Source organism: Ranitomeya imitator, chromosome 1 (assembly GCF_032444005.1).
Source record: "Ranitomeya imitator isolate aRanImi1 chromosome 1, aRanImi1.pri, whole genome shotgun sequence".
NCBI classification, from domain to species: Eukaryota; Metazoa; Chordata; class Amphibia; order Anura; family Dendrobatidae; genus Ranitomeya; species Ranitomeya imitator.
Genome location: NC_091282.1, coordinates 969,663,389 through 969,690,180, shown reverse-complemented (window position 1 = coordinate 969,690,180; position 26,792 = coordinate 969,663,389). Strand labels below are relative to the sequence as shown.

Here is a 26,792-nt window from a genome sequence, read left to right as displayed (position 1 = left end):
TTAGGGTTTCACAGTAATGTCTCTGGTGGGTTTGAGTTTTCTAACCTGACAGAACACTGTAGATATATGTGCAGCAAGTAGGTGGCAGCAACACCCGCATAGTAACATTGTCCAGTGGAGTTCTCGAGCCTCCAGCAAACAGGAAAAGAGAAGTGGGCTGGGGGGGTAGTTTTGGGGTGGACTGTGGCCATCTCTTATTGATGTGACCTAATAGCTAGTCGAGGGAACTATGCACTTTACACAAACTGGTTTACTAGTTTGATGGATATTTCAGGAGCTAGAAGAAATGACAATGAAATTTTGACTGTGGCTATGCTTCATGGGTGTAAACAAATGGCAGCAACTGTGGCTTTCACTAGGCCCAGCACTGCAATGTCAACCCATCGATTAGACCGTGTGATGAGGGACCAAATTATCACGCCACCGGGATCATGACACTTAAGTTCTGCTAACTCCAACAGTGGCATTTGAGTGTTTAAACCGCAGTGATCAGAGCTAGCTCCGATAGCTGCTGCTGGATGCAGGTGCTGTCTGTAAAACACAGCTTGCACCCATATCTGACAAACCAGTATGTCCTACACTGGGAAAGGTATAAATACAGTATAGCTGAACATGTTTTCTAACTGAAAATCAATGGTAGAAATTAAAACCAGGAATGTACACTTTGTAAATCTCTCTTTATATGTACTCTCCTCTTCTCTTCCTTAGCTTGCGAATCCACGGTGGCACTTCTGTTTGATGCGGTCATACATTTGGGATGTAAACCATACATGGAAAGCCAAAGATCCGCCTGTGTTTGTCCATATGAAGAAAAAATAGATCTATGACCGAGGATTCCTCAAGCTGCAGCTTCCACAAAAGATCCGTACAACTAAGAACTAGTCAGGGCATTTTACATGCTTTGTTTATGCAGCGCCCTATGAAGGAAATGGATATATTTTTCATATATTATAGATAATTGAACTATAACCTCAGGATAATGAGTGATTTCATTTCTGGGCCACTATGCACCTTTTTGTGTGTAATGCAATACTATGTATTACATAATTGTACAGCACCTTTAGGTACCTGCTGCTGCACTACTTATGGGAATGTCTCATGTTCGCATAATTCGAAGTTGCACCTTTAAAAGTGAATGATACTACTTATTGTATTTTAGCACGACTTGAAGCATTTACACAATATCCACATTCCATTGGAGCTAAAAACAGAGCAAAGGTTTTCTCATAACTTTTCTCATTCATTTCTGTTAAAGTGTGGCTAAAAACCAAACACAGCTAGAAAGCTACAAACGTTTCAGTGCAAGTGAGCGGCCCTGAAAATCACACTGCCAAAGTCGTCATATAACACTAGCCTAATTGATTTAGTAACTTCTGACTTATTTTATAGATAATGTGGACAGTAGCTGTTATGGAACACACTATGTAGAGCTTAAAGCACTCATCAAATGAACGTCTTATTACTAAGTGAATATATTCTAGTTGGCGCTTACATGTACTTTTCCTGGTCAGATTGTTGTTCCATGGAAATTAAGTTCAAAGATACAAGAAGTCAGTAGACATAAGGTATTGCACCAAAGAGAATCCCCATGATACACAACCCCACGTTAATATTTACAATCTGAGTTTGCATGGCTACTTTACTTTGTGTGGGCAGTTTAGCATTTTGGCATACATTCTCGTAATTGCTCCATCAAATTTCACACTCTAAAGCAGGACTGGCCAGATAATCTATCACAATAATCGGTGGTCTGTAAGTAACACTAACCAGCAATTTTTCTGAATTTACAGACTGACCATGGGCCTCCGGCTCCAAACATAAAAGCGTCTTGAGTATACAGGTGCGTCTCTCAAAATTAGAATATCATCAAAAAGTTAATTTATTTCAGTTCTTCAATACAAAAAGTGAAAATCATATATTATAGAGTCATTATAAACCGAGTGATCTATTTCAAGTGTGTATTTCTATTAATGATTATGGCTTACAGCCAATGAAAACCCAAAAGTCATTATCTCAGTAAATTCGAATACTTTAGAATACCAGCTTGAAAAATGATTTTAAAATCTGAAATGTTGGCCTCCTGAAATGTATGTTCAGTAAATGCACTCAATACTTGGGGCTCCTTTTGCATCAGTTACTGCATCAATGCGGCATGACATGGAGACGATCAGCCTGTGGCACTGCTGAGGTGTTATGGAAGCCCAGGTTGCTTTGATAGCAGCCTTCAGCTTGTCTGCATTGTTGGGTCCGGTGTCTCTCATCTTCCTCTTGACAATACCTCATAGATTCTTTATGGGGTTAAGGTCAGTTGAGTTTGCTGGTTATTCAAGCACAGTGATACTGTTGTTTGTAAACCAGGTATTGGTACTTTTGGCAGTGTGGACAGGTGCCAAGTCTTGCTGGAAAATTAAATTTCCATTTTTAAAAAGCTTGTTGGCAGAGGGAAGCATGAAGTGCTCTAAAATTTCCTGGTAGACGGCTGCTCTGACTTTGGTCTTGATAAAACACAGTGGACCTACACCAGCAGATGACATGGCTCCCCAAACCATCACTGATTGTGGAAACTTCACACTAGACCTCAAGCAGCTTGGATTATGGCCTCTCCACTCTTCCTCCAGACTCTGGGACCTTGATTTCCAAATGAAATGTAATATTTACTTTCATCTGAAAACACCTTCGATCACAGAGCAACAGTCCAGTTCTTTTTCTCCTTGGCCCAGGTAAGACGCTTCTGGCGTCGTCTATTGGTCATGAGTGGCTTCACACAAGGAATGCAACACTTGTAGCCCATGTCCTGGATACATCTGTGTGTGGTGGCTCTTGAAGCAATGACTCCAGCAGCTGTCCACTCTTTGTGAGTCTCCCCCCAATTTTTTGAATGGCCTTTTCTTAACAATCCTTTCAAGCCTGCGGTTATCCCTGTTGCTTGTGCACTTTTTTCTTCCACTCAACTTTCCATTAATATGCTTGGATCCACCACTCTGTGAACAGCCAGCTTCTTTTAGAAATGACCTTTTGTGGCTTACCCTCATTGTGGAGTGTATCAGTGACTGCCTTCTGGACATCTGTCAAGTCGGCAGTATTCCCCATGATTGCAAGCCTACTGAAACAGACTGAGGGACCTTTTTAAATGCCTAGGAAGCCTTTGCAGGTGTTTTTTGTTCATTATTCTAATTTACTGAGATGACTTTTGAGTTTTCATTGGCTGTATGCCATAATCATCAACATTAATAGAAATAAACACTTGAAATAGATCACTCTGTAATGACTATATAATGAGTTTCACTTTTTGTATTGAAGAACTGAAATTAACTTTTTGATATTCTAATTTTGTGAGAAGCACCTGTATGTGTGGCTACAGAGTTACGTCGGGAGTTCCGCAGTCAGTCCGTAATAATCTGTCCGTATTTGGACAATGATATATGAACTTCTTAATTCAGCACTATTATGATTTCACACATTGGGGACATCAATCAAGTCAAAAGCACCAGAGTTTGGGCCCAATTTGCATCAGTCAACTGTTGTTCATGACTTGCATCGTTTTTTGTGTTTTAGAGGCTATTAGTGCCTTGTCCAACCGGGAACATAGCTTATTTGAAAAGGGGTGAGGCACAGTGAGTGGCACCATTGTACCACAAATTTGCCACTGTTTTAACAAATTTCTAGGACAAAGTAAGCCAGCTAATCATTTTTGGTAAACTTAAAGGGGTATTCCCAGCTCAAAGATCCTATCCCAATATTTAGTAGGTATAATAATAATATTTGCAAATAATTACAATTAGAAATGTAGTATAGTTCTTCTGATTTGCTATATTGCTTAACCCATGTGCGGGTCATTGCAGTAGCTTATCTATGGTTACTACCACTCATAAAGTGATAGGTAGCTGTTAGTGGTCGTAACCATGGATAAGCTAACTGCAATGTCTGCACATGAGGAAAGACCTAACAAATCAGAAAAACTATGCTGCATTTCTAATTGGAGGTATTTGCTAATATTATTATTACACCTACTACATATTTGGATGGGATCTTGGAGATTGGAATACCCCTTTAACTAAACGGTGTAAAAAAAAAAAAAAAAAAAAGCCAAATTTATGAAAACTGCATGAATCATTGATACATCTAGCACATTTTAAGACTGTCGAGTCTTTGGCTCAGATTCTTCTAGGCTGGCTATTTTCTCGCCAGTCTTAATGAATGGCGTGTTGGACTCAGACTGTCCTGAATCTTGAAGAGGTGACGTTTCTTGATGCATTAGGAGCATCAGACAAGTGGTGTGCCCAACTCCAAAAATCTGGCTCTAATCCATGACTGTAGAAAGGTTTCTGGGTTAAGTAATGCCACAGCTCATCATGAATTAGATGAGCTGTAGAATCATGTCCCTGCTTTTCCCCAGTTTTTGCCCTTTTTGGCAGACTTGGAAGAAACGAGCATGAAAAAGGACTTAATGAAAATACATCATGAAATATGCAAGTAACAGAAATCTGAATGTTTTGTTGCGGATTACTAGGCCAGCTCCCTGGTGTAATTTTTACAAAGTATGTGAACCCATACTTAAAGGGGAAGCATGTTTCCAGGTCCAGGTTACAGTTTTAGGGCTATACAGTATGATGCTATTAGGGGTCAGGAAAACAGTGTTCGGACTGAGAATTTGGACGTAACATCAGAAAATAACTATTTGGTTGTGTGAATAAGCCCTAATATGTGTAAGTTATTATAAGATGTAGCTCCTGTTATACCAGAAGTATAACTATTTAGTAAGCACTAATCATTAATATGTAATCATACTAGAAGTTGCAGTAGCATAACCTCTACAGTTTTTTAGCAATTAAGTGAAGTCCAATTAAAGTTCAAGTTAATGAAGCGCATGTTGTAAGAAATTACCTGCACAGATGGATCCCTAATCTAAGGTCTCTCTCTACTCTGGTCATTTATTTAGTTTCTGGGATGGGCGTATTTAGATTACTAGACCCCAGCATTATATCAAATAGTGATTTAGTGTCCTATGATCTAATGACAAATTCCCTTTGTAAAAGGAGACATAAGCTTTTGGTTTCCAACAGGCAACAAGTACCGTATATTTTTGTGTTAAGTTTTATAACTAAAAAGTCCAATGTTCTTTGTTTTGTTTTTTTCCCTGATCATTCTGAATTAAAGATGTTGTCCTACTCATTTCATTTACCCTATTCCAGAGGTTTCACATATTTATTATGAGATTTGTGGAATAAAAAGTTGCACCGTTGTCACAATATTTGTTTTTTTTTTTAGAAATGTGGGCTGGTTCTCCTGCAGCCCAAGAAGTTTACTGTAATTGTTAGAAACTGTGAAATATAAAATGTGCCCATTTTGTATTTTTAGGGAAAAAAAATATTTTTATTGACAAATAATTACATGTTGTTCATTAACACTTGTAAAGTCCAGATTTAAGACTTTAAAAGCTCATATATATTAAAATATAAAGCATTTGACACATCAGAGTCTACTGTCCTTTCGTATATTTTAATGCAATGTAATTAGAACATAACCAGAATATCAGAAAAGTGTGGAGGAAAGCATGCGGCCAAGTGCACTGGAGTACACTTCTGCAGTTGACAGATGCAAAAAAATTATTGAAAGAGTAGTCTGGGCGTAAGTATTGATGATTTGTCCACAGGATAGGTCATCAATAGCAGATGAGCTGTAGTTCTACACCCGACACCTCCACGATCAGCTGTTGTCTCTGGTGGCAGCCAGATGTAAACTCATTCATCAAGACTGGCATTGTTCACACCAGTTTTGATGAGGGGTCGTGCTCGAGTCAGACACCCCTGAGTCATTAATTGGCATGTGCCTTCCTGCTCCTTGCTGCAGATCTTATTTCAGTCAAGTACTAGAGTAAAATTTGTGGTGTAAGCCCTATATTATAATCACTCGTACCAATATAATTCAATGGGGCATTGCTGATCGATTCTTCTTTCTCCTTCCCCATTAATGTTTCCGCGGACTCATACAATGGAGAAGATGGAGGAATTGTATTCTTCATCTTCTCACCTGTGCTACGGTTCTCTTAATCCAAGAGAATTGGATCACACTATGCTGACACTCTGAGCAAACTCTGATCGGAGTGTTCTTGGCATAATCAACCCCATTCTCTCGAATGAGAGCATCTATGTTCGTGTGACCATGGCTTGTTACACCACAGCTCATGAACTAGCTGTGGTATCATGGCCCACTCCTGCCAGTTTTGATGTAGCTTGGCAAAAATGCCGAAAGTTGCAATATTTTAGTGCAACCTCAAGTGATGGAAAAAATTGTGCCACTTATTAGTGTTTTGCTCCAGATTTCTAGCGGAAACACTTTGATGAATTAGAGTCTCTGAAAGGAGCTGCTGAGCACAGCTTTCTTATTTAACATGTGGTGGCTGCTGCCAGGTCATGCAACACAGTTCCTGGTTTTTTGAGGCATTCAAATGAGGCAAATTTGTTACGAAAAAAGTGTTGGGACTGAAAATTCCATTGATCTACAGTACCAGTTAAAAATATGGACATTCCTGTTTATGCAATGGTTTTCTTAAAATGTAAAAGTGCTGTGGAATATGTTGGCACTATAGAAATAACATTTATTATTGTTCTTATTGGAATGTGAACATTGTAGATTCAGACTGAAGGCAGCAAAACCATAAAGAAACACATAGGGAAACAGAGTAAACATGTGAAACAAAACAGAATTTGTGTTAAACCTCAGATTCTCGAAAATACCCCACTCTTGGGCCAGCGTCACACTTAATGTATGAAAAATCTGTCTGAGAGTCGCACAAATGCTCTCCGTATGGTCATCCACGTATAATGCATTTGCAATGCGATTTCCTCGCTTTACATTTCTCACTGCTCTTCCCCAATGAATTTAATGGCTCAATGGGCTGAAATGAGGAAAACGTGTGCATATTTCTCACAAGTCACACGGATGGTCCATGTGGTGTCCCGATTTTTATTTTTTATTTTTTCTCCTCGGACCCATAAACATGCGTTAGGGAGACTCGGCCGACATACGCGTATAGTCGCAGTTTGCTGCGAGTTCACTCGCACGTAGAATATGCCCTAGGAAAAAAAAAAAGTAGTGATCTGAGCTTCCCCATAACAAGATGTTTTCTCGCATAGCACTCATCCGTATTCTACGCTAGTGTGACCCCGGCCTTACTCTGATGATGGCTTTTCTCACCCTTGGGATTCATTCAAGCAGCTTCATCAACATTCTTGAATGAGTTCCCAGAGATGCTGAGCCTTTACTGCTTTACCTTCGCTCTGCATGCTTTCACCTGTCGGTAAAAAAAAAAAAAATTTCAGGCGTCTGATGTTTTTTTAACCCCTTTCTGCCAGCTGACGGGATAGTAAGTCAGCTGGCAGTATCCCCTGTTTTGAGGTGGGCTCCGGAGGTGAGCCCACCTCAAAGCCACGACATGTCAGCTGTTTTCTACATGTGCCCGCAATGGGCGTGAGCGAAACTAGTTAAATGCCGCTGTCAAACTCTGACAGCGGCATTTAACAAGCGCAGCTGGAAATACGCGCACCGCTGACCCCCATCACGTGATCGGGAGTCATCGGTGCATTGCCATCACAACCAGAGGAGGTCTCCTCCTATGGTTGTTGATGGCAGATTGCTATGAGCGCCACCCTGTGGTCGGTGCTCATAGCAAGCCTGTAATTCTGCTGCATAGGAACAATCTGAGCATCGTCTCTATGTAGCAGAGGCGATCGAGTAGTGGATGCTTCAACTTACCATGGAGGCTATTGAAGCATGGCAAAATGTAAAAAAAAAAAGTTTAAAAAATATAAAAAAAAAAAAACTATAAAAGTTCAAATCACCCCTCTTTTGCCCCAATCAAAATAAAACAAAAAAAAAAATCAAACCTACACATATTTGGTATCGCCACTTTCAGAATCGCCCGATCTATCAATAAAAAAAGGATTAACCTGATCACTAAATGGCATAACGAGAAAAAAATCAAAACTCCAAAATTACGTTTTTTTGGTTGCCGCGACATTGCATTAAAATGCAATAACGGACGATGAAAAGAACGTATCTGCACAAAAGTGGTATAATGAAAAACATCAGCTCGGTACGCAAAAAATAAGCCCTCACCCAACCCCCAGATCACCAAAAATGGAGATGCTACGGGTCTCGGAAAATTGCGCAAGTTTTTGAGTTTTTACCACTTAGATAAAAGAGAACCTAGACATGTTTGGTGTCTGAAAACTCGTAATGACCTGTAGAATCTTAATGGCCGGTCAGTTTTAGCATTTAGTGAACCTAGCAAAAAATCCAAGCAAAAAACCAGTGTGAGATTGCGCTTTTTTTGCAATTTCATCGCACTTGGAATTTTTTTCCCATTTTCTTTTTAACGACACGGTAAGACCAATGGTGTCGTTCAAAAGTACAACTTGTCCCGCAAAAAATAAGCCCTCACATGGCCATATTGGTGGAAAAATAAAAAGTTATGGCTCTGGAAAGAAAAAAGCTTTGGGGGTTAAGCTGAAATTTATACAGATTCTTTTTTTTTTTCTGTAATTATTTTACAGTTATCAATAAATGCAGCTGATGTCTTACCAGAATTATGGCCTATATACATGTATCGCTTATAATAATTTATTATGGTTTACAAATGTTTTTTTTTGAGAAGCTGTCCATAAAAAATTAAAAAGCCAAGTTGGCCACCCTGACTAGCTCTTCATGAAAAATGTACATATAAATTGCTTGCGGATAATATAATTTACTGTGAACAATTTTCTTATATACATTTTGAAACACCAGATTCACCATAAATGTGTTAGGCTATGTCTCCACGTTCAGGATTCCCTGCGCTTTGGACGCAGTGGATACCCCGCTCTGCCCAAAGCACTGCCCTCTGTTGTACGCGCGGTGATTCCAGATGTGTTCATTGAAAATAGACATGCTGCCGTCTGTAAAGACGCGCCGCATGTCTGATAACGCAGGGAAGCCGGATGCGGCCCTGCACGCATAGTGGAGATGGGATTTCATAAAATCCCCTCCACTATGCTGCAACATCTGGACACCGCGGTTGTACGCAGCGTCCAATCCGCAGAAAATCCTGAAGGTTTCCTGACCGTGGAAACATATCCTAATAGATGCAAATACTACCATACACTGACCATATAAGAGTCAGATACCTGTTTGACACTAGCTGCAGACTATGCAAGAAAATGCTGTAAAAAGCAAAATTCACACTCCATGCCAGACTTGTAAATCAATCCAGACCCCAGATGTAACGCCACATAAGGATATTGCAATTCTAAATTATTTTATTGATTTTCGGTCAGCTAAAAAGTAGAAATTCACCATGACCTGAGTATATTTATTTACTTTCATTGTGCACCACAGAAGCCAAGATTGACAACCAAAATATTTTATCCTGTAAGTTAAAGGAGTTGTCTCATCCAAATCGATAAGTCTGGATGAATCCCCAACAGCGCACGCAGCTGTTCTCTTGTTTTATTGAGAGACAAGATGACATTTTTATCAATACCATTTTTTTTTCCAATTCAACTTTTTGATTGTGTTTTATTCCACTTTTTGCTTAGCGGTATAATGGAAAAAGCATAGTTTTTTTTTTTACACTTAATTTCATTGTTTTACGGTGTTAACTGAAGGTGTAAACTAGTGTGACCGTTTTATAGGCTAGGCCGTTCCAGATGCGGCGATACCAAATATGTGTACTTTTTTTTGTTCTTTTTTTTTTTTTTTTTTAAAGATAAATGTTTATTGGTTTAACCTCTTAAACCTCGGCTATTTTTGCATTTTCGTTTTTTGCTCACCTTCTCGGGGCCATAACTTTTTTTTATTTTTTGGTCAAAATGGCCATGTTAGGGCTTGTTTTTTGCGGGACGAGTTGTACTTTTGAGCGACAGACACCATTGGTTTTAACATATCTTGTACTGGAAAATGGGAAAAATATTCCAAGTGCGGTGAAATTACAAAAAAAAAGTACAATCCCATGGTTGTGTTTTGTTTTTTTACCATGTTCACTAAATATTAAAACTGACCTGTCATTATGATTCTCCAGGTCATTACGAGTTCACAAACACCAAACATGTCTAGGTTTTTTAAGTGGTGAAAAAAAAAATCCAAAATCTGTTCTGAAAAAAATAAAATTGCGCCATTTTCCGATACCTGTAGCATTTCCATTTTTCGTGATCTCGGGTTGTATGGGGGCTTATTTTTTGCGTGCCGAGCCGATATTTTTAATGATACAATTTTGGAGCATTTACGATTTTTTGATCGCCCATTATTGCTTTTTAATGCAATGTAGCGGCAGCCAAAAAAACTTAATTCTGGCATTTTTAATTTTTTTTCTCATTTAACGATCAGGTTAATTTTTTTTTTTTCACTACACAACTATATTCTTTGTACATCAAGTTCACAGAGATAGGTGGCAAAGAAAAATTTGAAGTTACAACAGATAAATTTTTAAAACTATATTAGATTTTATTCAATTAAATAAAAAAAAACTAAAAAGATATTCAGGAACACAAGATAACTGGAAAGAATGGAGATTACAAAAAGGAAATTACAGCAGACATAAAATTGGCAGTTTACCTAAATGAATATAAACCAGCTCATCCGTGATCCATAAGCTTAGTTTTGTGAGCTTCGCTTTCAACCAACCGGTAGGGCATCATCTCTAACGAGATTAGTCTAGCAATGTGGGCGTTCAAACCCTGTGTACGCGGATGAGAGGATGAGTACATCCTTTTCCTAACGAGAGTCTCTTGTAGGGCAGTCCCACACGTCCAGATAATTCCGGTACCGGAATTATCCGTGTCCGTGTGACCGTGCGTTTCTGTGGCACATCAGTGTTGCACACGTGTGCCGCCCGTGTGCCCACTGGGTACCACACGCACCGTGCAGGAGACAGCGCTAAAGTTTAGCGCTGTCCCCTGCATCTGGTGCTGAAGCTGCCATTCATATCTTCTTTGCAGCAGCGTTTGCTGTAGAGAAGATATGAATATTCCTTTTTTTTTTTGTTTCTCGTGTTTAAAATAAAGATCCATGCGCCCACCCCCCTCCCACCCCCTGTGCGTCCGCCCGCTGTTCTTAAAATACTCACTCGGCTCCCTCGCTGGCGCTGCTTCCTGTCCTGGCCGCACCTTCTACTGTATGAGAGAAAATTACAAAAGAACAACCCAAATAAAATAAAGGCTATATATAAATCAGTATCACAATCATAAATATAGTGATGTTAGCTCACCTGGGTGTCTTTTGAGTAAAATTCCGATACCGAATTCCGATACTTCCCGCGTATCGGATACCGGAATCGGAAGTTCCCGAAATTCAAACAGCACGCAGCAGCCAATGAGGAATGAATTGAAGTGTGGGCATATCCTGTTTAGCATGGTGGGCATGTAACTACTGGCAAGGCTGTGATTGGATGCTGAAATGATGTCACTCAGCACTATAAAAAAAACGCTGCCGCCATTTTGCGCTCACTCTGCTGTGATTTCAGTTAAGGACAGGATGCTGTGTTCTAACTGAGGGCCAGTTGAGATAGCTGATTGCTTTATTTTCCTTTCCAAAGGCTAATTTAGCAAAACGCTGTGTGTTCTTCACTGTTCACCTTGCTCTTGCCTTGCAGCGCTGTTTTAACAGCGTTCTGCAAGGTCTCTCTGTGTGTGTGTGTGTGTGCAGCCATATACCCGGTTGTATTCAGCTCAGGGGGGTTCACACTGCCTCACACAGTTGTCCTTTTTTGCTCATAGTGCAGCCTGCTGCACATTTTTTCTCAAATTTCCTATTAGTGTTTTTCCACCCGTCTCCAGCTAAATTGTGGAAAAACACTACATAGGATAACCTAGAGGAGGGTTTTTGGGCCTTGCAGCGCCGTTTACGGCTGTCTACACGGTCTCCGTGTGAGCGCAGCTCGCCCTGTAGTCTGTGTGCAGCCATAGCCGGTTGGATTCAGCTCAGGGTTCGTTACTGCCTCATACCTTGAAAAAATTTTTCCTTTTTTTCAAATAGAGCAGCCTGTTTAAAATTTTAAAAAAAATTTCCTATTAGTGTTTTTCCACCCGTCTCCAGCTAAATAGTGGAAAAACACTACATAGGATAACCTAGAGGAGGGTTTTTGGGCCTTGCAGCGCCGTTTACGGCTGTCTGCACAGTCTCGGTGTGAGCGCAGCTCGCCCTGTAGTCTGTGTGCAGCCATAGCCGGTTGGATTCAGCTCAGGGTTCGTTACTGCCTCATACCTTTTAAAAATTTTTCCTTTTTTTCAAATAGAGCAGCCTGTTTAAAATTTTAAAAAAAATTTCCTATTAGTGTTTTTCCACCCGTCTCCAGCTAAATAGTGGAAAAACACTACATAGGATAACCTAGAGGAGGGTTTTTGGGCCTTGCAGCGTCGTTTACGGCTGTCTGCACGGTCCCCGTGTGAGTTAAACTTGCTCTGTAGTCCGATTTGCAGAAAAAAAAAAAAGTAAAGTTCACCAAACACCACTTAACACTTGTGTAGGCCACATTTGAAAAATAATAAAGTTTAGTCCACACTTTACAACATTAGTGTTTCTTACACCTGTTAGGAGGAGCATTTCAGGAATAAGCACACTAAGGCCTTAGTACTTTTCTGCTTATCTTTATCTGTCAACCAAGATGAAGAGGGCAGGGAGTAAGGCACGTGGGCGTGGGCGCGGAGCAGGGAGAGAACGTGATTCTGTGCCTGCTGCGGCCACCGGTGACTCGTCGTCACTCAGTTTCAGCAGGGAACAGTCCTTCATGCGCAGCTTTGTCGGAGAGCGCCGTGCACCGCTGCTGCGTGAAGATCAAATTGAAGCGGTTGTCGGGTGAATGGCAGCTAACGCCTCGGCATCGACTTCAGTTAGTGCCACATCCTCTCAGGCACAGAGCACTGGAGGGCAGCCATCTGTCTCTTCACCACCTGCCAAATTGGCCAGGCAGTCAGAGAGCCCAGGACAGGAGCCGTCTCTACTTCTGTTCTCTGAATCTCTTGGCTTGGAAACAGGGGGCCAGCCAAGCAGCATTGGAGAAATGGAAGAAGAGGCAGTGTGCAGTGATGCCCAACAGCTTTGTCTCTCTGACTCTGAAGAGGCTGGTGGGCCAGTGCCTGCGGTGACCACAGCGCAGTACGCATCTGATGATGAAACTCAGGTGCTGCTTTCTGGTGCGTACTGTGCTGCCGAGACTACCCAGGAGGAGCAGTTGGTGGCAGAGGGTAGTGGAGATGATGAGGTCCTTGACCCATCGTGGCGTGAGGAACAGGAAGGTGGTGGGAGCAGCTCAGAGGAAGAGATTCCCCTTACGGGCCAAAGAGGGAGAGGGAGGGGGAAGACTGCGGAGCCTGTAGCCTCCATTTTTGCACCCGTTAGGAGCCTGTCTCTTTCCAAAGCCAAAAAGGGCGCTCCCAAGACTTGCAGTGCCTGGTCCTTTTTTGACACAGTTGCAGATGACATTTGTTTTGTCAAATGCAAGCTGTGTCATCAGAAAGTCAAAAGAGGTAAAAGTGTCAGCAACCTCAATACCACAAATATGTGGAAACATGTGCGGACCAGGCACGCGGTGGAGTTACAGAAACACAGTGAAGACGTAGGCCAACCAACAGCGGCAGCTACCACCTCTTCATCTCGTGTTGCCTCTTCCTCCACTGTTGTCCAGAGACCTAGTGTAATTCCACCCACAGCACCACCTTCCCAGTCATCCTCACACTCCCAGTCTACTCTACAGCCATCGGTAGTAAAGGCATGGGAGAAAAGGCGGGCATTCTCGGCCAACCACCCCCGAGCACAGGCTCTGAATGCAGGCATTGCCAAACTGTTGTCCCTGGAAATGCTCTCATTCAGGCTGGTGGAGACTGACAGCTTCCGTGACTTGATGGCATTGGCAGTCCCACAGTACAAGGTGCCCAGCCGCTTTTACTTCAGCAGGCAAGCTGTCCCTGCCCTGCACAGGCATGTTGAGGGAAACATAAAACATGCGCTACTGAACGCCGTCAGTAGCAAGGTCCACCTCACCACCGATGCGTGGACCAGTCAGCATGGACAGGGGCGATACGTTTCCCTCACTGCCCATTGGGTTAATGTTGTTGAGCCAGGTACAGATCGTGCGATGGCGCAGGACGTGTCCTGCCCACTCCAAGGATTGCAGGAATCCAGTCTGTACGCATTGACTCCTCCTCATACACAAGTTCCTCAGAATCATCTCTGCAGGAGCCGTCACAGTCCACCTCCCGTGAACGTTTACCTATGACCGACATGAGCACAGCCGTGGCCAAACGTCAGCAGGCCGTCTTGAAACTAGTTTCATTGGGGAATCGAAGCCACACAGCGCAGGAGCTCTGGAATGCCATCAAGCAGGAGAGCGATGTGTGGTTACTGCCAGCGAATCTCCAGCCAGGCATGGTAGTGTGTGACAATGGCCGAAATCTGGTGGCAGCTTTGGCCCTTGGCAACCTCACTCACATCCCATGTCTGGCACATGTGCTCAATTTGGTTGTGCAGAGTTTTCTGAGGGACTATCCGGATCTTGATGCACTGCTGCACAAGGTCCGCCTAGAGTGTGCTCACTTGCAGCGTTCCAGCTTGGCAAGATCCTGCATTGCTGCTCTGCAGCGCAGATTCCGCCTTCCGGAACACCGCATCATATGTGACCTACCTACCCGGTGGAATTCCATGTTACATATGTTGGAGCGGTTGTGTGAGCAGCAGCAAGCAGTTATGGAGTACCAGCTGCATCAGGCGCAAAGAAGTCGCAGTCAGCGCCAATCAGACTTCACAACCACAGAGTGGGCCACTATGAAGGACGTCTGCCTGGTTTTGCGTCCTTTTGATTATTCCACGCGGATGGCAAGTGCAGATGATGCACTAGTCAGCATGACTGTCCCCCTTATCTGCCTGCTTCAGCAAACTTTGCAAGGGTTAAGGGATGATGTTGTGGAAGAGGTGGAGGATGAGGAGTCACCTTTTCCATCAGCTTCTGGAGAGTCAGCGCCACGTGGTTCCTCACAAAGGGGTACGCAGGGGCCACTTTGTGAGGAGGATGAGGAGGAGTCAATGGAGGAGGAAGAGCTCCGTCCAGAGGAGGGAGCGACACAATTGTCCAGTGGTCAGTGTGTACAGCGAGGGTGGGGTGATGACGAGTGGGCAGAGATCATGTCTCAAGCAGGGGACAGCGTTTCTGGGCCAGTTGGCAGTCTGCAGCACATGGTGGATTTCATGCTGCAGTGCCTGAGAAACGACCGCCGCATCGACCACATTCTCAACATGCCTGATTATTGGGTGTTCACCCTCCTCGATCCTCGCTACCGGGACAACGTCCAAAACCTCATCCCAGCGTTGACCCGGGAGCGTAAAATGCGGGAGTACCACGACACACTGGTGAATTCCATCATCTTCTCCAGTCCAACTGAGAGGAGTGCTGCTAGTGCTTTACAAAGCAGCTCAGTGCGTCGAGACAGTGGGGGAGGCTCTGCCCAAAGAGGGAGCAGAAGCAGTGCCTCTGCCCAAGGCAAGCCCAGTATGGCACAACTGTGGCAAACTTTTGTGTGCCCGCCCCAAATGTCTACACCATCACCGGCGGCTCCAGTCAGCAGGAGGTAATGGTTCCGTCAGATGGTGACAGACTACATGGCTTGCCCTCTTACTGTACTCCCAGACGGCTCTTCCCCGTTCAAGTTTTGGGTCTCTAAGCTGGATACATGGCCAGAGCTAAGCCAGTATGCATTGGAGGTGCTGGCTTGCCCTGCGGCTAGTGTCTTATCGGAACGTGTCTTTAGTGCCGCAGGTGGTGTACTAACAGACCGTCGCATGCGACTATCCTCCGATAACGTTGACCGGCTTACTTTCCTGAAAATGAACCAGGCCTGGATCTCTCAGGAATTTGCCACTCCTCTGCCTGATTAAGTAATTGGGTGTCATCCAGGTCTCCTGCTGTGTTCATCTTTCTACCACCTGAACTGCTATTCCTGGGCTCCAACACCGCCAGTTGCGGCTCAGAAGTGCAGGCTGCACAGTAAAAACATACGACCCAGTGTTATTGGGTTTCAGTAACGTCAGCTGATCCCCAGCTGTGTAGCCGGCAATGTGTCCTGCGACCGCCACGCTGGCACAACATCCTAAATGGAAGGGAACCTGTCCCCCCCGTCGTTTGTTACTGAAAGAGCCACCTTGTGCAGCAGTAATGCTGCACAAGGAAAAGGTAGCTCTTTTAGTTTAGCTCCTTGCACACGCAGAACTTAACACTTATAAAATGTGTTCACTGATACCGTTATACTGTCCCGGAGCTGGGACTTTCCTTCGTAATGTGACGCAGCACAGCCGTCATTCCTACCCCCTTGCTGCCATGCGCTGCCTCCTCAGTGTTGTTTTAAGCTGTCACGGAGCCTGCGCTGTTCTGTTATCCCTTGGCCATGCCCTATTTGCGCTGCCTGTCTTCTGACATAATTTGGTGTCAGGCTGGCTGCGCCTGTGCGGCCGCGCTGCCCGAGATCCCGCCTCGCAGTGTCTTCTGATTTAATCACACTGCGGGCCTGGGATCCATGGGCATGCGCAGTGCATATCTTCCCCTCGGGCTCTCGCTCATCTCCCTCCGCCTTCTTTAGACTGTGCGCCGTCAGCTGATCCCTAATAGCATGCCACGGCCGTGACACCGCACAGTCTGAAGAAGAGGGAAAGAGGGGAGTGAGAGTCGAGGATATGCACTGTGCATGCCCATGGATCCAAGGCCCGCAGTGGGATTACGTTAGATGACACTGCGAGATGGGATCTGGAGCAGCGTGGACGCACAGGCACTGACAGCCTGACACCAAATTATGTCAGAAGACAGGCAGCGCTAATTGGGCATGGCCAAGGGATAACAGAACAGCGCAGGCTCCGTGACAGCTTAAAACAACGCTGAGGAGGCAGCGCACGGCACCAAGGGGATAGGAATGACAGCTGAGCTGTGCCCCATTACGAAGGAAATTCGCACCTCCGGGACGGTTTTACGGTATAAGGGGACACATTTTTAGTGTTTACTTCTGTGTTTGCAAGGAGCATAATTAAAAGAGCAACCTTTTCCTTTTGCATCTTGCTGCACAAGATGGCTCTTTCAGCTACAAACGTCTTGGGGGGGGGGGGTTAAAGGTTCCCTTTCAACTTGCTCCAATCAGGCTTCGGCCTACACTCTGTTCCTCTGCTCCTCCTGCTGTCCCTGGGATCTAACACTGCCAGTTGGTGCCTGGAAGTGCTGTGTGCACAGTCAACAGTCGCTCCTCTGTTATTGGGGTTCAGTAACGTCAGCTGATCCCCAGCTGTGTGTGCGGCAATACCTCCAATCTGCTCCTCCTGCTGTCCCTGGGCTCTAACACCGCCAGTTGGTGCCTGGAAGTGCTGTCTGCACAGTCAACAGTCGCTCCTCTGTTATTGGGGTTCAGTAACGTCAGCTGATCCCCAGCTGTGTGTGCGGCAATACCTCCAATCTGCTCCTCCTGCTGTCCCTGGGCTCTAACACCGCCAGTTGGTGCCTGGAAGTGCTGTCTGCACAGTCAACAGTCCCTCCTCTGTTATTGGGGTTCAGTAACGTCAGCTGATCCCCAGCTGTGTGTGCGGCAATACCTCCAATCTGCTCCTCCTGCTCTCCCTGGGCTCTAACACCGCCAGTTGGTGCCTGGAAGTGCTGTCTGCACAGTCAACAGTCCCTCCTCTGTTATTGGGGTTCAGTAACGTCAGCTGATCCCCAGCTGTGTATCCGGCAACGTGTCATGCGACCGCCACGCTGGCACAACTAAAATATAAGGGGACCTGTCCCCCCCCCCCCCTAGGCGTTTGTTACTGAAAGAGCCACCTTGTGCAGCACTAATACTGCACAAGGAAAAGGTCGCTCTTGAAAGTATGCTCCTTGCAAACGCTGAAGTACACACTCATGTAATGTGTCCCCTCACACCGTCCAACCGTCCTGGAGGTGGGACTTTCCTTTGTAATGTGACGCAGCACAGCCGTCATTGCTACCCCCTTGGCACCGTGCGCTGGCTCCTTAGCGTTGTTTGATTCCGTCATGGACCCTGCGCTGTTATGTTATCCCTTGGCCATGCACAGTTTGTGCTGCCCGTCCTCTGACATCATTTGTTGTCGTCCTGGCTGCGCCTGTGCGTCCACGCTGCCCGAAATCCCACCTCGCAGTGTTGTCTAATGTGATCCCACAGTGGGCCTGGTATCCATGGCCATGCGCAGTGCATATACTAGCCTCTCACTCCCCTTCTTCACGCTTCTTCAGACTAGGCGGCGTCAGCTGATCCCTTATAGCATGCCACGGCCGTGACGCCGCACAGTCTGAAGAAGCAGGAAGGAGGTGAGTGAGAGGCGATGATATGCACTGCGCATGCCCATGGATCCCTGGCCCGCAGTGGGATTACATTAGATGACACTGCAAGGTTGGATCTCGGGCAGCTTGGACGCACAGGCACTGCCAGCCTGACACCTAAATGATGTCAGAAGACGGGCACCGCTAACTGTGCATGGCCAAGGGATAACATTACAGCGCGGGCTCCGTGACAGAACCAAACAACGTTGAGGAGGTGGCGCACGGCACCAAGGGGGTTGGAATGACGGCTGTGCTGTGTCACATTACAAAGGAAAGTCCCACTTCTGGGACGGTTTGACGGTATGAGGAGACACATTATATGAGTGTGTACTTCAGCGTTTGCAAGGAGCATAATTTTAGGAGCCACCATTTTCCATGTGCAGTATTACTGCTGTACAAGATGGCTCTTTCAGCAACAAATGCCTGGGGGGGGGTTAAAGGTTCCCTTTCAACTTGCTCCACTGCAGGCTTCGGCCTACATTCTGCTCCTCTTTGATTCCCTGGGTTTCAACACTGTCAGTTGCCACCTGGAAGTGTTGTCTACACAGAAAAAAACAATAGCTGATGTGTCAGTGGGGTTCAGCACCGCCAGCTGTTCCCCTGCTGTGTAGTCGGCAATGTGTCCAGCACAAGCCACGCTGGCACAACAGACCAAAAGCTGCCACCAGTGCAGGCTTCGGCCTACACTCTGCTCCTCTCCTCCTCCTGCTGACCCTGGGCTATAACACCGCCAGTTGTAGCCTGGAAGTGCTAGCTGCACAGAGAAAAACACCCGCCAATGTGTCAGTGGGGTTCAGCACCGCCAGCTGTTCCCCTGCTGTGTAGCCGGCAACGTGACCTGCAAACGCCACGCAGGCACATGAACTGAAATTGAAGGAAGCCTGCCCCCCACCCCCAGGTGTTTCTATGTATAACAGCCACCTTGTACAGCAGTAATGCTGCATTTGTACAAGGTGGCTGACTTTTTCTCCTTGCCCACGTGGAACTCAACACGTACAAAATGTGTCTCATTAGAGTCCATTACACTGCCCCTGAGGTGTGACTTTCCTTACTAATGATACGCAGCACCCCCCTTGGTAGGGCTGCCCGTCTTCTGACATCATTGGTTGGCTGGCTGTGCCTGTGCGTCCGCCCTGCCCAACACAACGCCCCTCGTTGTCTCATTTATTTTGACAGCGAGGGTGTGCTTGATGGGCACAAGCAGTGCATATATTCGCCTGTCTTCACTCCCCTCCTTCCGCCTTCTTCAGACTATGCGGCCTCATGGCCGCGGCATGCGATAAGGGATCAGCTGAGGCCGCACAGTCTGAGGCAGGTGTAAGGACATGAGTGAGCGGCGAACATATTTACTGCACAAGGCCATGAATTCCAGACCCGCAGTGTGAATTTTAGAAATCACACTGTGGGTGTGGGATTCATGGCCATCGCTAACCGCACCGGCCAACATGAAATGAGGTCAGAAGACGGGCAGCGCTCACAGGGCATTGCCAAGGGATAACACAAGAGCGCAGACTCCTGTACAGCAAATAACAACGCTCAGGAAGCAGCGCCCAGCACAAAGGCGTTATTTTTCGACACCTGTGCTGCGTGTCATTAAAAGGACAAGTCACGCCTCCAATACAGTTCTACTGTACAATGGGCAAAATTGTGTACGTCTTTCATTCTGCGTGTGCAATGAGCAAAATGTAAAGAGCAACCTTTCACTTGTGTAGCATTACTGTTGCACAAGATGTGGCTCTTCTAAATTTAAACACCTGAGGGTGGGTTAAAGGTGACCTTTGAAATTGGTTCAATTAGGCTGCGGCCTACACTCTGCTCCTCTCCTCCTCCTGCTGACCCTGGGCTCTAACACCGCCAGTTGGGGCCCGGACGTGCTAGCTGCACAGAGAAAAACACCAGCCAATGTGTTAGTGGGGTTCAGCAGTGTCAGCTGTTCCCCTGTTGTGTAGCCGGCATTGTGTCCAGCACAAGCCACGCTGGCACAACCGACCAAAAGCTGCCACCAGTGCAGGCTTCGGCCTACACTCTGCTCCTCTCCTCCTCCTGCTGACCCTGGGCTCTAACACCGCCAGTTTTTGCCCGGACATGCTAGCTGCACAGAGAAAAACACCAGCCAATGTGTTAGTGGGGTTCAGCAACGCCAGCTGTTCCCCTGCTGTGTAGCCGGCAACGTGACCTGCAAACGCCACGCAGGCACCTGAACTGAAATTAAAGGGACCCTGGCCCCCACCCCCAGGTGTTTTTATGTATAATAGCCACCTTGTACAGCAGTAATGCTGCATTTGTACAAGGTGGCTGACTTTTTCTCCTTGCCCACGTGGAACTCAACACGTACAAAATGTGTCTCAGTAGAGTCCATTACATTGTCCCTGAGGTGTGACTTTCCTTTTTAATGACACGCAGCACCCCCCTTGGTAGCGCTGCCCGTCTTCTGACATCATTGGTTGGCTGGCTGTGCCTGTGCGTCCACCCTGCCCAACACAACGCCCCTCGTTGTCTCATTTATTTTGACAGCGAGGGTGTGATTGATGGGCATGTGCACTGCATATGTTCGCCTGTCTTAACTCATCTCCTTCCGCCTTCTTCAGACTGTGCGGCCTCATGGCCGCGGCATGCGATAAGGGATCAGCTGAGGCCGCACAGTCTGAGGCAGGTGTAAGGACATGAGTGAGCGGCGAACATATTTACTGCACAAGGCCAGGAATTCAAGACCCGCAGTGTGCATTTTAGAAAACACACTGTGGCTCTGGGATTCATGGCCATCGCTAACCGCACCGGCCAACATGAAATGAGGTCAGAAGATTGGCATCGCTCACAGTCACAGGGCGTTGCCAAGGGATAACACAAGAGCGCAGACTCCTGTACAGCAAATAACAACGCTCATGAAGCAGCGCCCAGCACCAAGGCGTTATTTTTTGGACACCTGTGCTGCGTCTCATTAAAAAGACAAGTCACGCCTCCAATACAGTTCTACTGTACAATGGGCAAAATTTTGTACGTCTTTCATTCTGCGTGTGCAATGAGCAAAACTTAAAGAGCAACCTTTCACTTGTGGAGCATTACTGCTGCACAAGGTTTGGCTCTTCTACATTGTAACACCTGAGGGTGGGTTAAAGATGACCTTTGAAATTGGTTCAATTAGGCTGCGGCCTACACTCTGCTCCTCTCCTCCTCCTGCTGACCCTGGGCTCTAACAACGCCAGTTGGGGCCCGGACGTGCTAGCTGCACAAACAAAAACACCAGCCAATGTGTTAGTGGGGTTCAGCACCGCCAGCTGTTCCCCTGCTGTGTAGCCGGCATCGTGTCCAGCACAAGCCACGCTGGCACAACAGACCAAAAGCTGCCACCAGTGCAGGCTTCGGCCTACACTCTGCTCCTCTCCTCCTCCTGCTGACCCTGGGCTCTAACACCGCCAGTTTTTGCCCGGACATGCTAGCTGCACAGAGAAAAACACCAGCCAATGTGTTAGTGGGGTTCAGCAACGCCAGCTGTTCCCCTGCTGTGTAGCCGGCAACGTGACCTGCAAACGCCACGCAGGCACCTGAACTGAAATTAAAGGGACCCTGGCCCCCACCCCCAGGTGTTTTTATGTATAACAGCCACCTTGTACAGCAGTAATGCTGCATTTGTACAAGGTGGCTGACTTTTTCTCCTTGCCCAAGTGGAACTCAACACGTACAAAATGTGTCTCAGTAGAGTCCATTACATTGTCCCTGAGGTGTGACTTTCCTTTTTAATGACACGCAGCACCCCCCTTGGTAGCGCTGCCCGTCTTCTGACATCATTGGTTGGCTGGCTGTGCCTGTGCGTCCACCCTGCCCAACACAACGCCCCTCGTTGTCTCATTTATTTTGACAGCGAGGGTGTGATTGATGGGCATGTGCACTGCATATGTTCGCCTGTCTTAACTCATCTCCTTCCGCCTTCTTCAGACTGTGCGGCCTCATGGCCGCGGCATGCGATAAGGGATCAGCTGAGGCCGCACAGTCTGAGGCAGGTGTAAGGACATGAGTGAGCGGCGAACATATTTACTGCACAAGGCCAGGAATTCAAGACCCGCAGTGTGCATTTTAGAAAACACACTGTGGCTCTGGGATTCATGGCCATCGCTAACCGCACCGGCCAACATGAAATGAGGTCAGAAGATTGGCATCGCTCACAGTCACAGGGCGTTGCCAAGGGATAACACAAGAGCGCAGACTCCTGTACAGCAAATAACAACGCTCATGAAGCAGCGCCCAGCACCAAGGCGTTATTTTTTGGACACCTGTGCTGCGTCTCATTAAAAAGACAAGTCACGCCTCCAATACAGTTCTACTGTACAATGGGCAAAATTTTGTACGTCTTTCATTCTGCGTGTGCAATGAGCAAAACTTAAAGAGCAACCTTTCACTTGTGGAGCATTACTGCTGCACAAGGTTTGGCTCTTCTACATTGTAACACCTGAGGGTGGGTTAAAGATGACCTTTGAAATTGGTTCAATTAGGCTGCGGCCTACACTCTGCTCCTCTCCTCCTCCTGCTGACCCTGGGCTCTAACAACGCCAGTTGGGGCCCGGACGTGCTAGCTGCACAAACAAAAACACCAGCCAATGTGTTAGTGGGGTTCAGCACCGCCAGCTGTTCCCCTGCTGTGTAGCCGGCATCGTGTCCAGCACAAGCCACGCTGGCACAACAGACCAAAAGCTGCCACCAGTGCAGGCTTCGGCCTACACTCTGCTCCTCTCCTCCTCCTGCTGACCCTGGGCTCTAACACCGCCAGTTTTTGCCCGGACATGCTAGCTGCACAGAGAAAAACACCAGCCAATGTGTTAGTGGGGTTCAGCAACGCCAGCTGTTCCCCTGCTGTGTAGCCGGCAACGTGACCTGCAAACGCCACGCAGGCACCTGAACTGAAATTAAAGGGACCCTGGCCCCCACCCCCAGGTGTTTTTATGTATAACAGCCACCTTGTACAGCAGTAATGCTGCATTTGTACAAGGTGGCTGACTTTTTCTCCTTGCCCACGTGGAACTCAACACGTACAAAATGTGTCTCAGTAGAGTCCATTACATTGTCCCTGAGGTGTGACTTTCCTTTTTAATGACACGCAGCACCCCCCTTGGTAGCGCTGCCCGTCTTCTGACATCATTGGTTGGCTGGCTGTGCCTGTGCGTCCGCCCTGCCCAACACAACGCCCCTCGTTGTCTCATTTATTTTGACAGCGAGGGTGTGATTGATGGGCATGTGCACTGCATATGTTCGCCTGTCTTAACTCATCTCCTTCCGCCTTCTTCAGACTGTGCGGCCTCATGGCCGCGGCATGCGATAAGGGATCAGCTGAGGCCGCACAGTCTGAGGCAGGTGTAAGGACATGAGTGAGCGGCGAACATATTTACTGCACAAGGCCAGGAATTCAAGACCCGCAGTGTGCATTTTAGAAAACACACTGTGGCTCTGGGATTCATGGCCATCGCTAACCGCACCGGCCAACATGAAATGAGGTCAGAAGATTGGCAGCGCTCACAGTCACAGGGCGTTGCCAAGGGATAACACAAGAGCGCAGACTCCTGTACAGCAAATAACAACGCTCATGAAGCAGCGCCCAGCACCAAGGTGTTATTTTTTGGACACCTGTGCTGCGTCTCATTAAAAAGACAAGTCACGCCTCCAATACAGTTCTACTGTACAATGGGCAAAATTTTGTACGTCTTTCATTCTGCGTGTGCAATGAGCAAAACTTAAAGAGCAACCTTTCACTTGTGGAGCATTACTGCTGCACAAGGTGTGGCTCTTCTACATTGTAACACCTGAGGGTGGGTTAAAGGTGACCTTTGAAATTGGTTCAATTAGGCTGCGGCCTACACTCTGCTCCTCTCCTCCTCCTGCTGACCCTGGGCTCTAACACCGCCAGTTGGGGCCCGGACGTGCTAGCTGCACAGACAAAAACACCAGCCAATGTGTTAGTGGGGTTCAGCACCGCCAGCTGTTCCCCTGCTGTGTAGCCGGCATTGTGTCCAGCACAAGCCACGCTGGCACAACAGACCAAAAGCTGCCACCAGTGCAGGCTTCGGCCTGCACTCTGCTCCTCTCCTCCTCCTCCTGCTGATCCTGGGTTCTAACACCGCCAGTTGGGGCCCGGATGTGCTAGCTGCACAGAGAAAAACACCCGCCAATGTGTTAGTGGGGTTCAGCACCGCCAGCTGTTCCCCTGCTGTGTAGCTGGCAATGTGACCTGCAAACGCCATGCAGGCACCTGAACTGAAATTAAAGGGACCCTGGCCCCCCCCCCCCCCAAGGTGTTTCTATGTATAACAGCCACCTTGTACAGCAGTAATGCTGCATTTGTACAAGGTGGCTGACTTTTACTCCTTGCCCACGTGGAACTCAACACGTACAAAATGTGTCTCAGTAGAGACCATTACATTGTCCCTGAGGTGTGACTTTCCTTTTCAATGACACGCAGCACCCCCCTTGGTAGCGCTGCCTGTCTTCTGACATCATTGGTTGGCTGGCTGTGCCTGTGCGTCCGCCCTGCCCAACACAACGCCCCTCGTTGTCTCATTTATTTTGACAGCGAGGGTGTGCTTGATGGGCACAAGCAGTGCATATATTCGCCTGTCTTCACTCCCCTCCTTCCGCCTTCTTCAGACTATGCGGCCTCATGGCCGCGGCATGCGATAAGGGATCAGCTGAGGCCGCACAGTCTGAGGCAGGTGTAAGGACATGAGTGAGCGGCGAACATATTTACTGCACAAGGCCATGAATTCCAGACCCGCAGTGTGAATTTTAGAAATCACACTGTGGGTGTGGGATTCATGGCCATCGCTAACCGCACCGGCCAACATGAAATGAGGTCAGAAGACGGGCAGCGCTCACAGGGCATTGCCAAGGGATAACACAAGAGCGCAGACTCCTGTACAGCAAATAACGCTCAGGAAGCAGCGCCCAGCACAAAGGCGTTATTTTTCGACACCTGTGCTGCGTGTCATTAAAAGGACAAGTCACGCCTCCAATACAGTTCTACTGTACAATGGGCAAAATAGTGTACGTCTTTCATTCTGCGTGTGCAATGAGCAAAATGTAAAGAGCAACCTTTCACTTGTGTAGCATTACTGTTGCACAAGATGTGGCTCTTCTAAATTTAAACACCTGAGGGTGGGTTAAAGGTGACCTTTGAAATTGGTTCAATTAGGCTGCGGCCTACACTCTGCTCCTCTCCTCCTCCTGCTGACCCTGGGCTCTAACACCGCCAGTTGGGGCCCGGACGTGCTAGCTGCACAGAGAAAAACACCAGCCAATGTGTCAGTGGGGTTCAGCTACGCCAGCTGTTCCCCCGCTGTGTAGCCAGCAACGTGTCCTGCAAACGCAACGCAGACACAAAGCTGCCTCCAGTGCAGGCTTCGGCCTACACTCTGCTCCCCCTGCTTACCCTTTGCTCCAACACCGCTAGTTGTGGCTTTAGGAAGACAATCTTGAATAGGCAACGCATCCGGGTTCCAGCACCGTCAGCTGGTTCTCACCAGTGTCTTTGTCACGGGTACTCCCTCCTGCCCAGCCTGGTTCCAGCACCGTCAGCTGGTTCCGGGTAGTGTCAAGGTCACTTACACGCCTATACGTTGTCCCGTTGTGTTGCGGTCGGATTAGCCAACTCCAGGGTGCCTCCAGTTTAGGAGCTTCCTATGTGGGCTGCATGAATTGGCAGTCAATGCTGGTTCTGTAGTGCCAGTAGGCCAAGCTCCCCCTGTAGGACTGTTGGGGTTCGGTAACTGCGGCTGCCTCGCGGCCTAGCTGTTCTCTCCTCTCCTGTGGGCCTTCGGGTCCACCACCTGGTTCCAGCACTGTCAGCTGGTTCCGGGCAGAGCCTTTGGCTTAGGTGCCTCCTCCTGGGTATCCGAGTTCCGCCATCGCCAGGCGGTCCTTGGTAGTGCTTTTAAGCGCGGGCACCTACAGCTTAGTAACCGGGTTCCAGCACCGTCAGCTGGTCTTCAGTGCCATTGGCTCTTGCACACTGGGGCAACGCATCCGGGTTCCAGCACCGCCAGCTGGTTCCCGGCAGTGTTTTTGTCACGGGTACTCCCTCGTGCCCAGCCTGGTGCCAGCACCGTCAGCTGTTTCCGGGTACTGTCAAACTCACTGAGACACCTATGCGTTGCCCCGTCGTGTTGCGGTCGGGTTAGCCAACTCCAGGGTGCCTCCAGTTTAGGAGCTTCCTATGTGGGCTGCGTGAATTGGCAGTCAAGGCTGGTTCTGTAGTGCCAGTAGGCCAAGCTCCCCCTGTAGGACTGTTGGGGTTCGGTAACTGCGGCTGCCTCGCGGCCTAGCTGTTCTCTCCTCTCCTGTGGGCCTTGGGGTCCACCACCTGGTTCCAGCACCGTCAGCTGGTTCCGGGCAGAGCCTTTGGCTTAGGTGCCTCCTCCTGGGTATCCGAGTTCCGCCATCGCCAGGCGGTCCTTGGTAGTGCTTTTAAGCGCGG

General features: G+C 47.3%; 1 protein-coding gene across 1 annotated transcript in view; it reads left to right on the top strand.

Annotated features, from left to right (window-relative positions):
• PLA2G12A (phospholipase A2 group XIIA) overlaps window positions 1-5,477 on the top strand; it is a 49,403-nt gene extending 43,926 nt beyond the window's left edge. Inside the window, exon 4 of the mRNA XM_069743845.1 lies at window positions 709-5,477. Coding sequence (XP_069599946.1) covers window positions 709-827 — 119 coding nt within the window. The 3' untranslated portion in view covers window positions 828-5,477. The remainder of the gene's footprint in view (window positions 1-708) is intronic.
• Window positions 5,478-26,792: the final 21,315 nt, after the last annotated feature.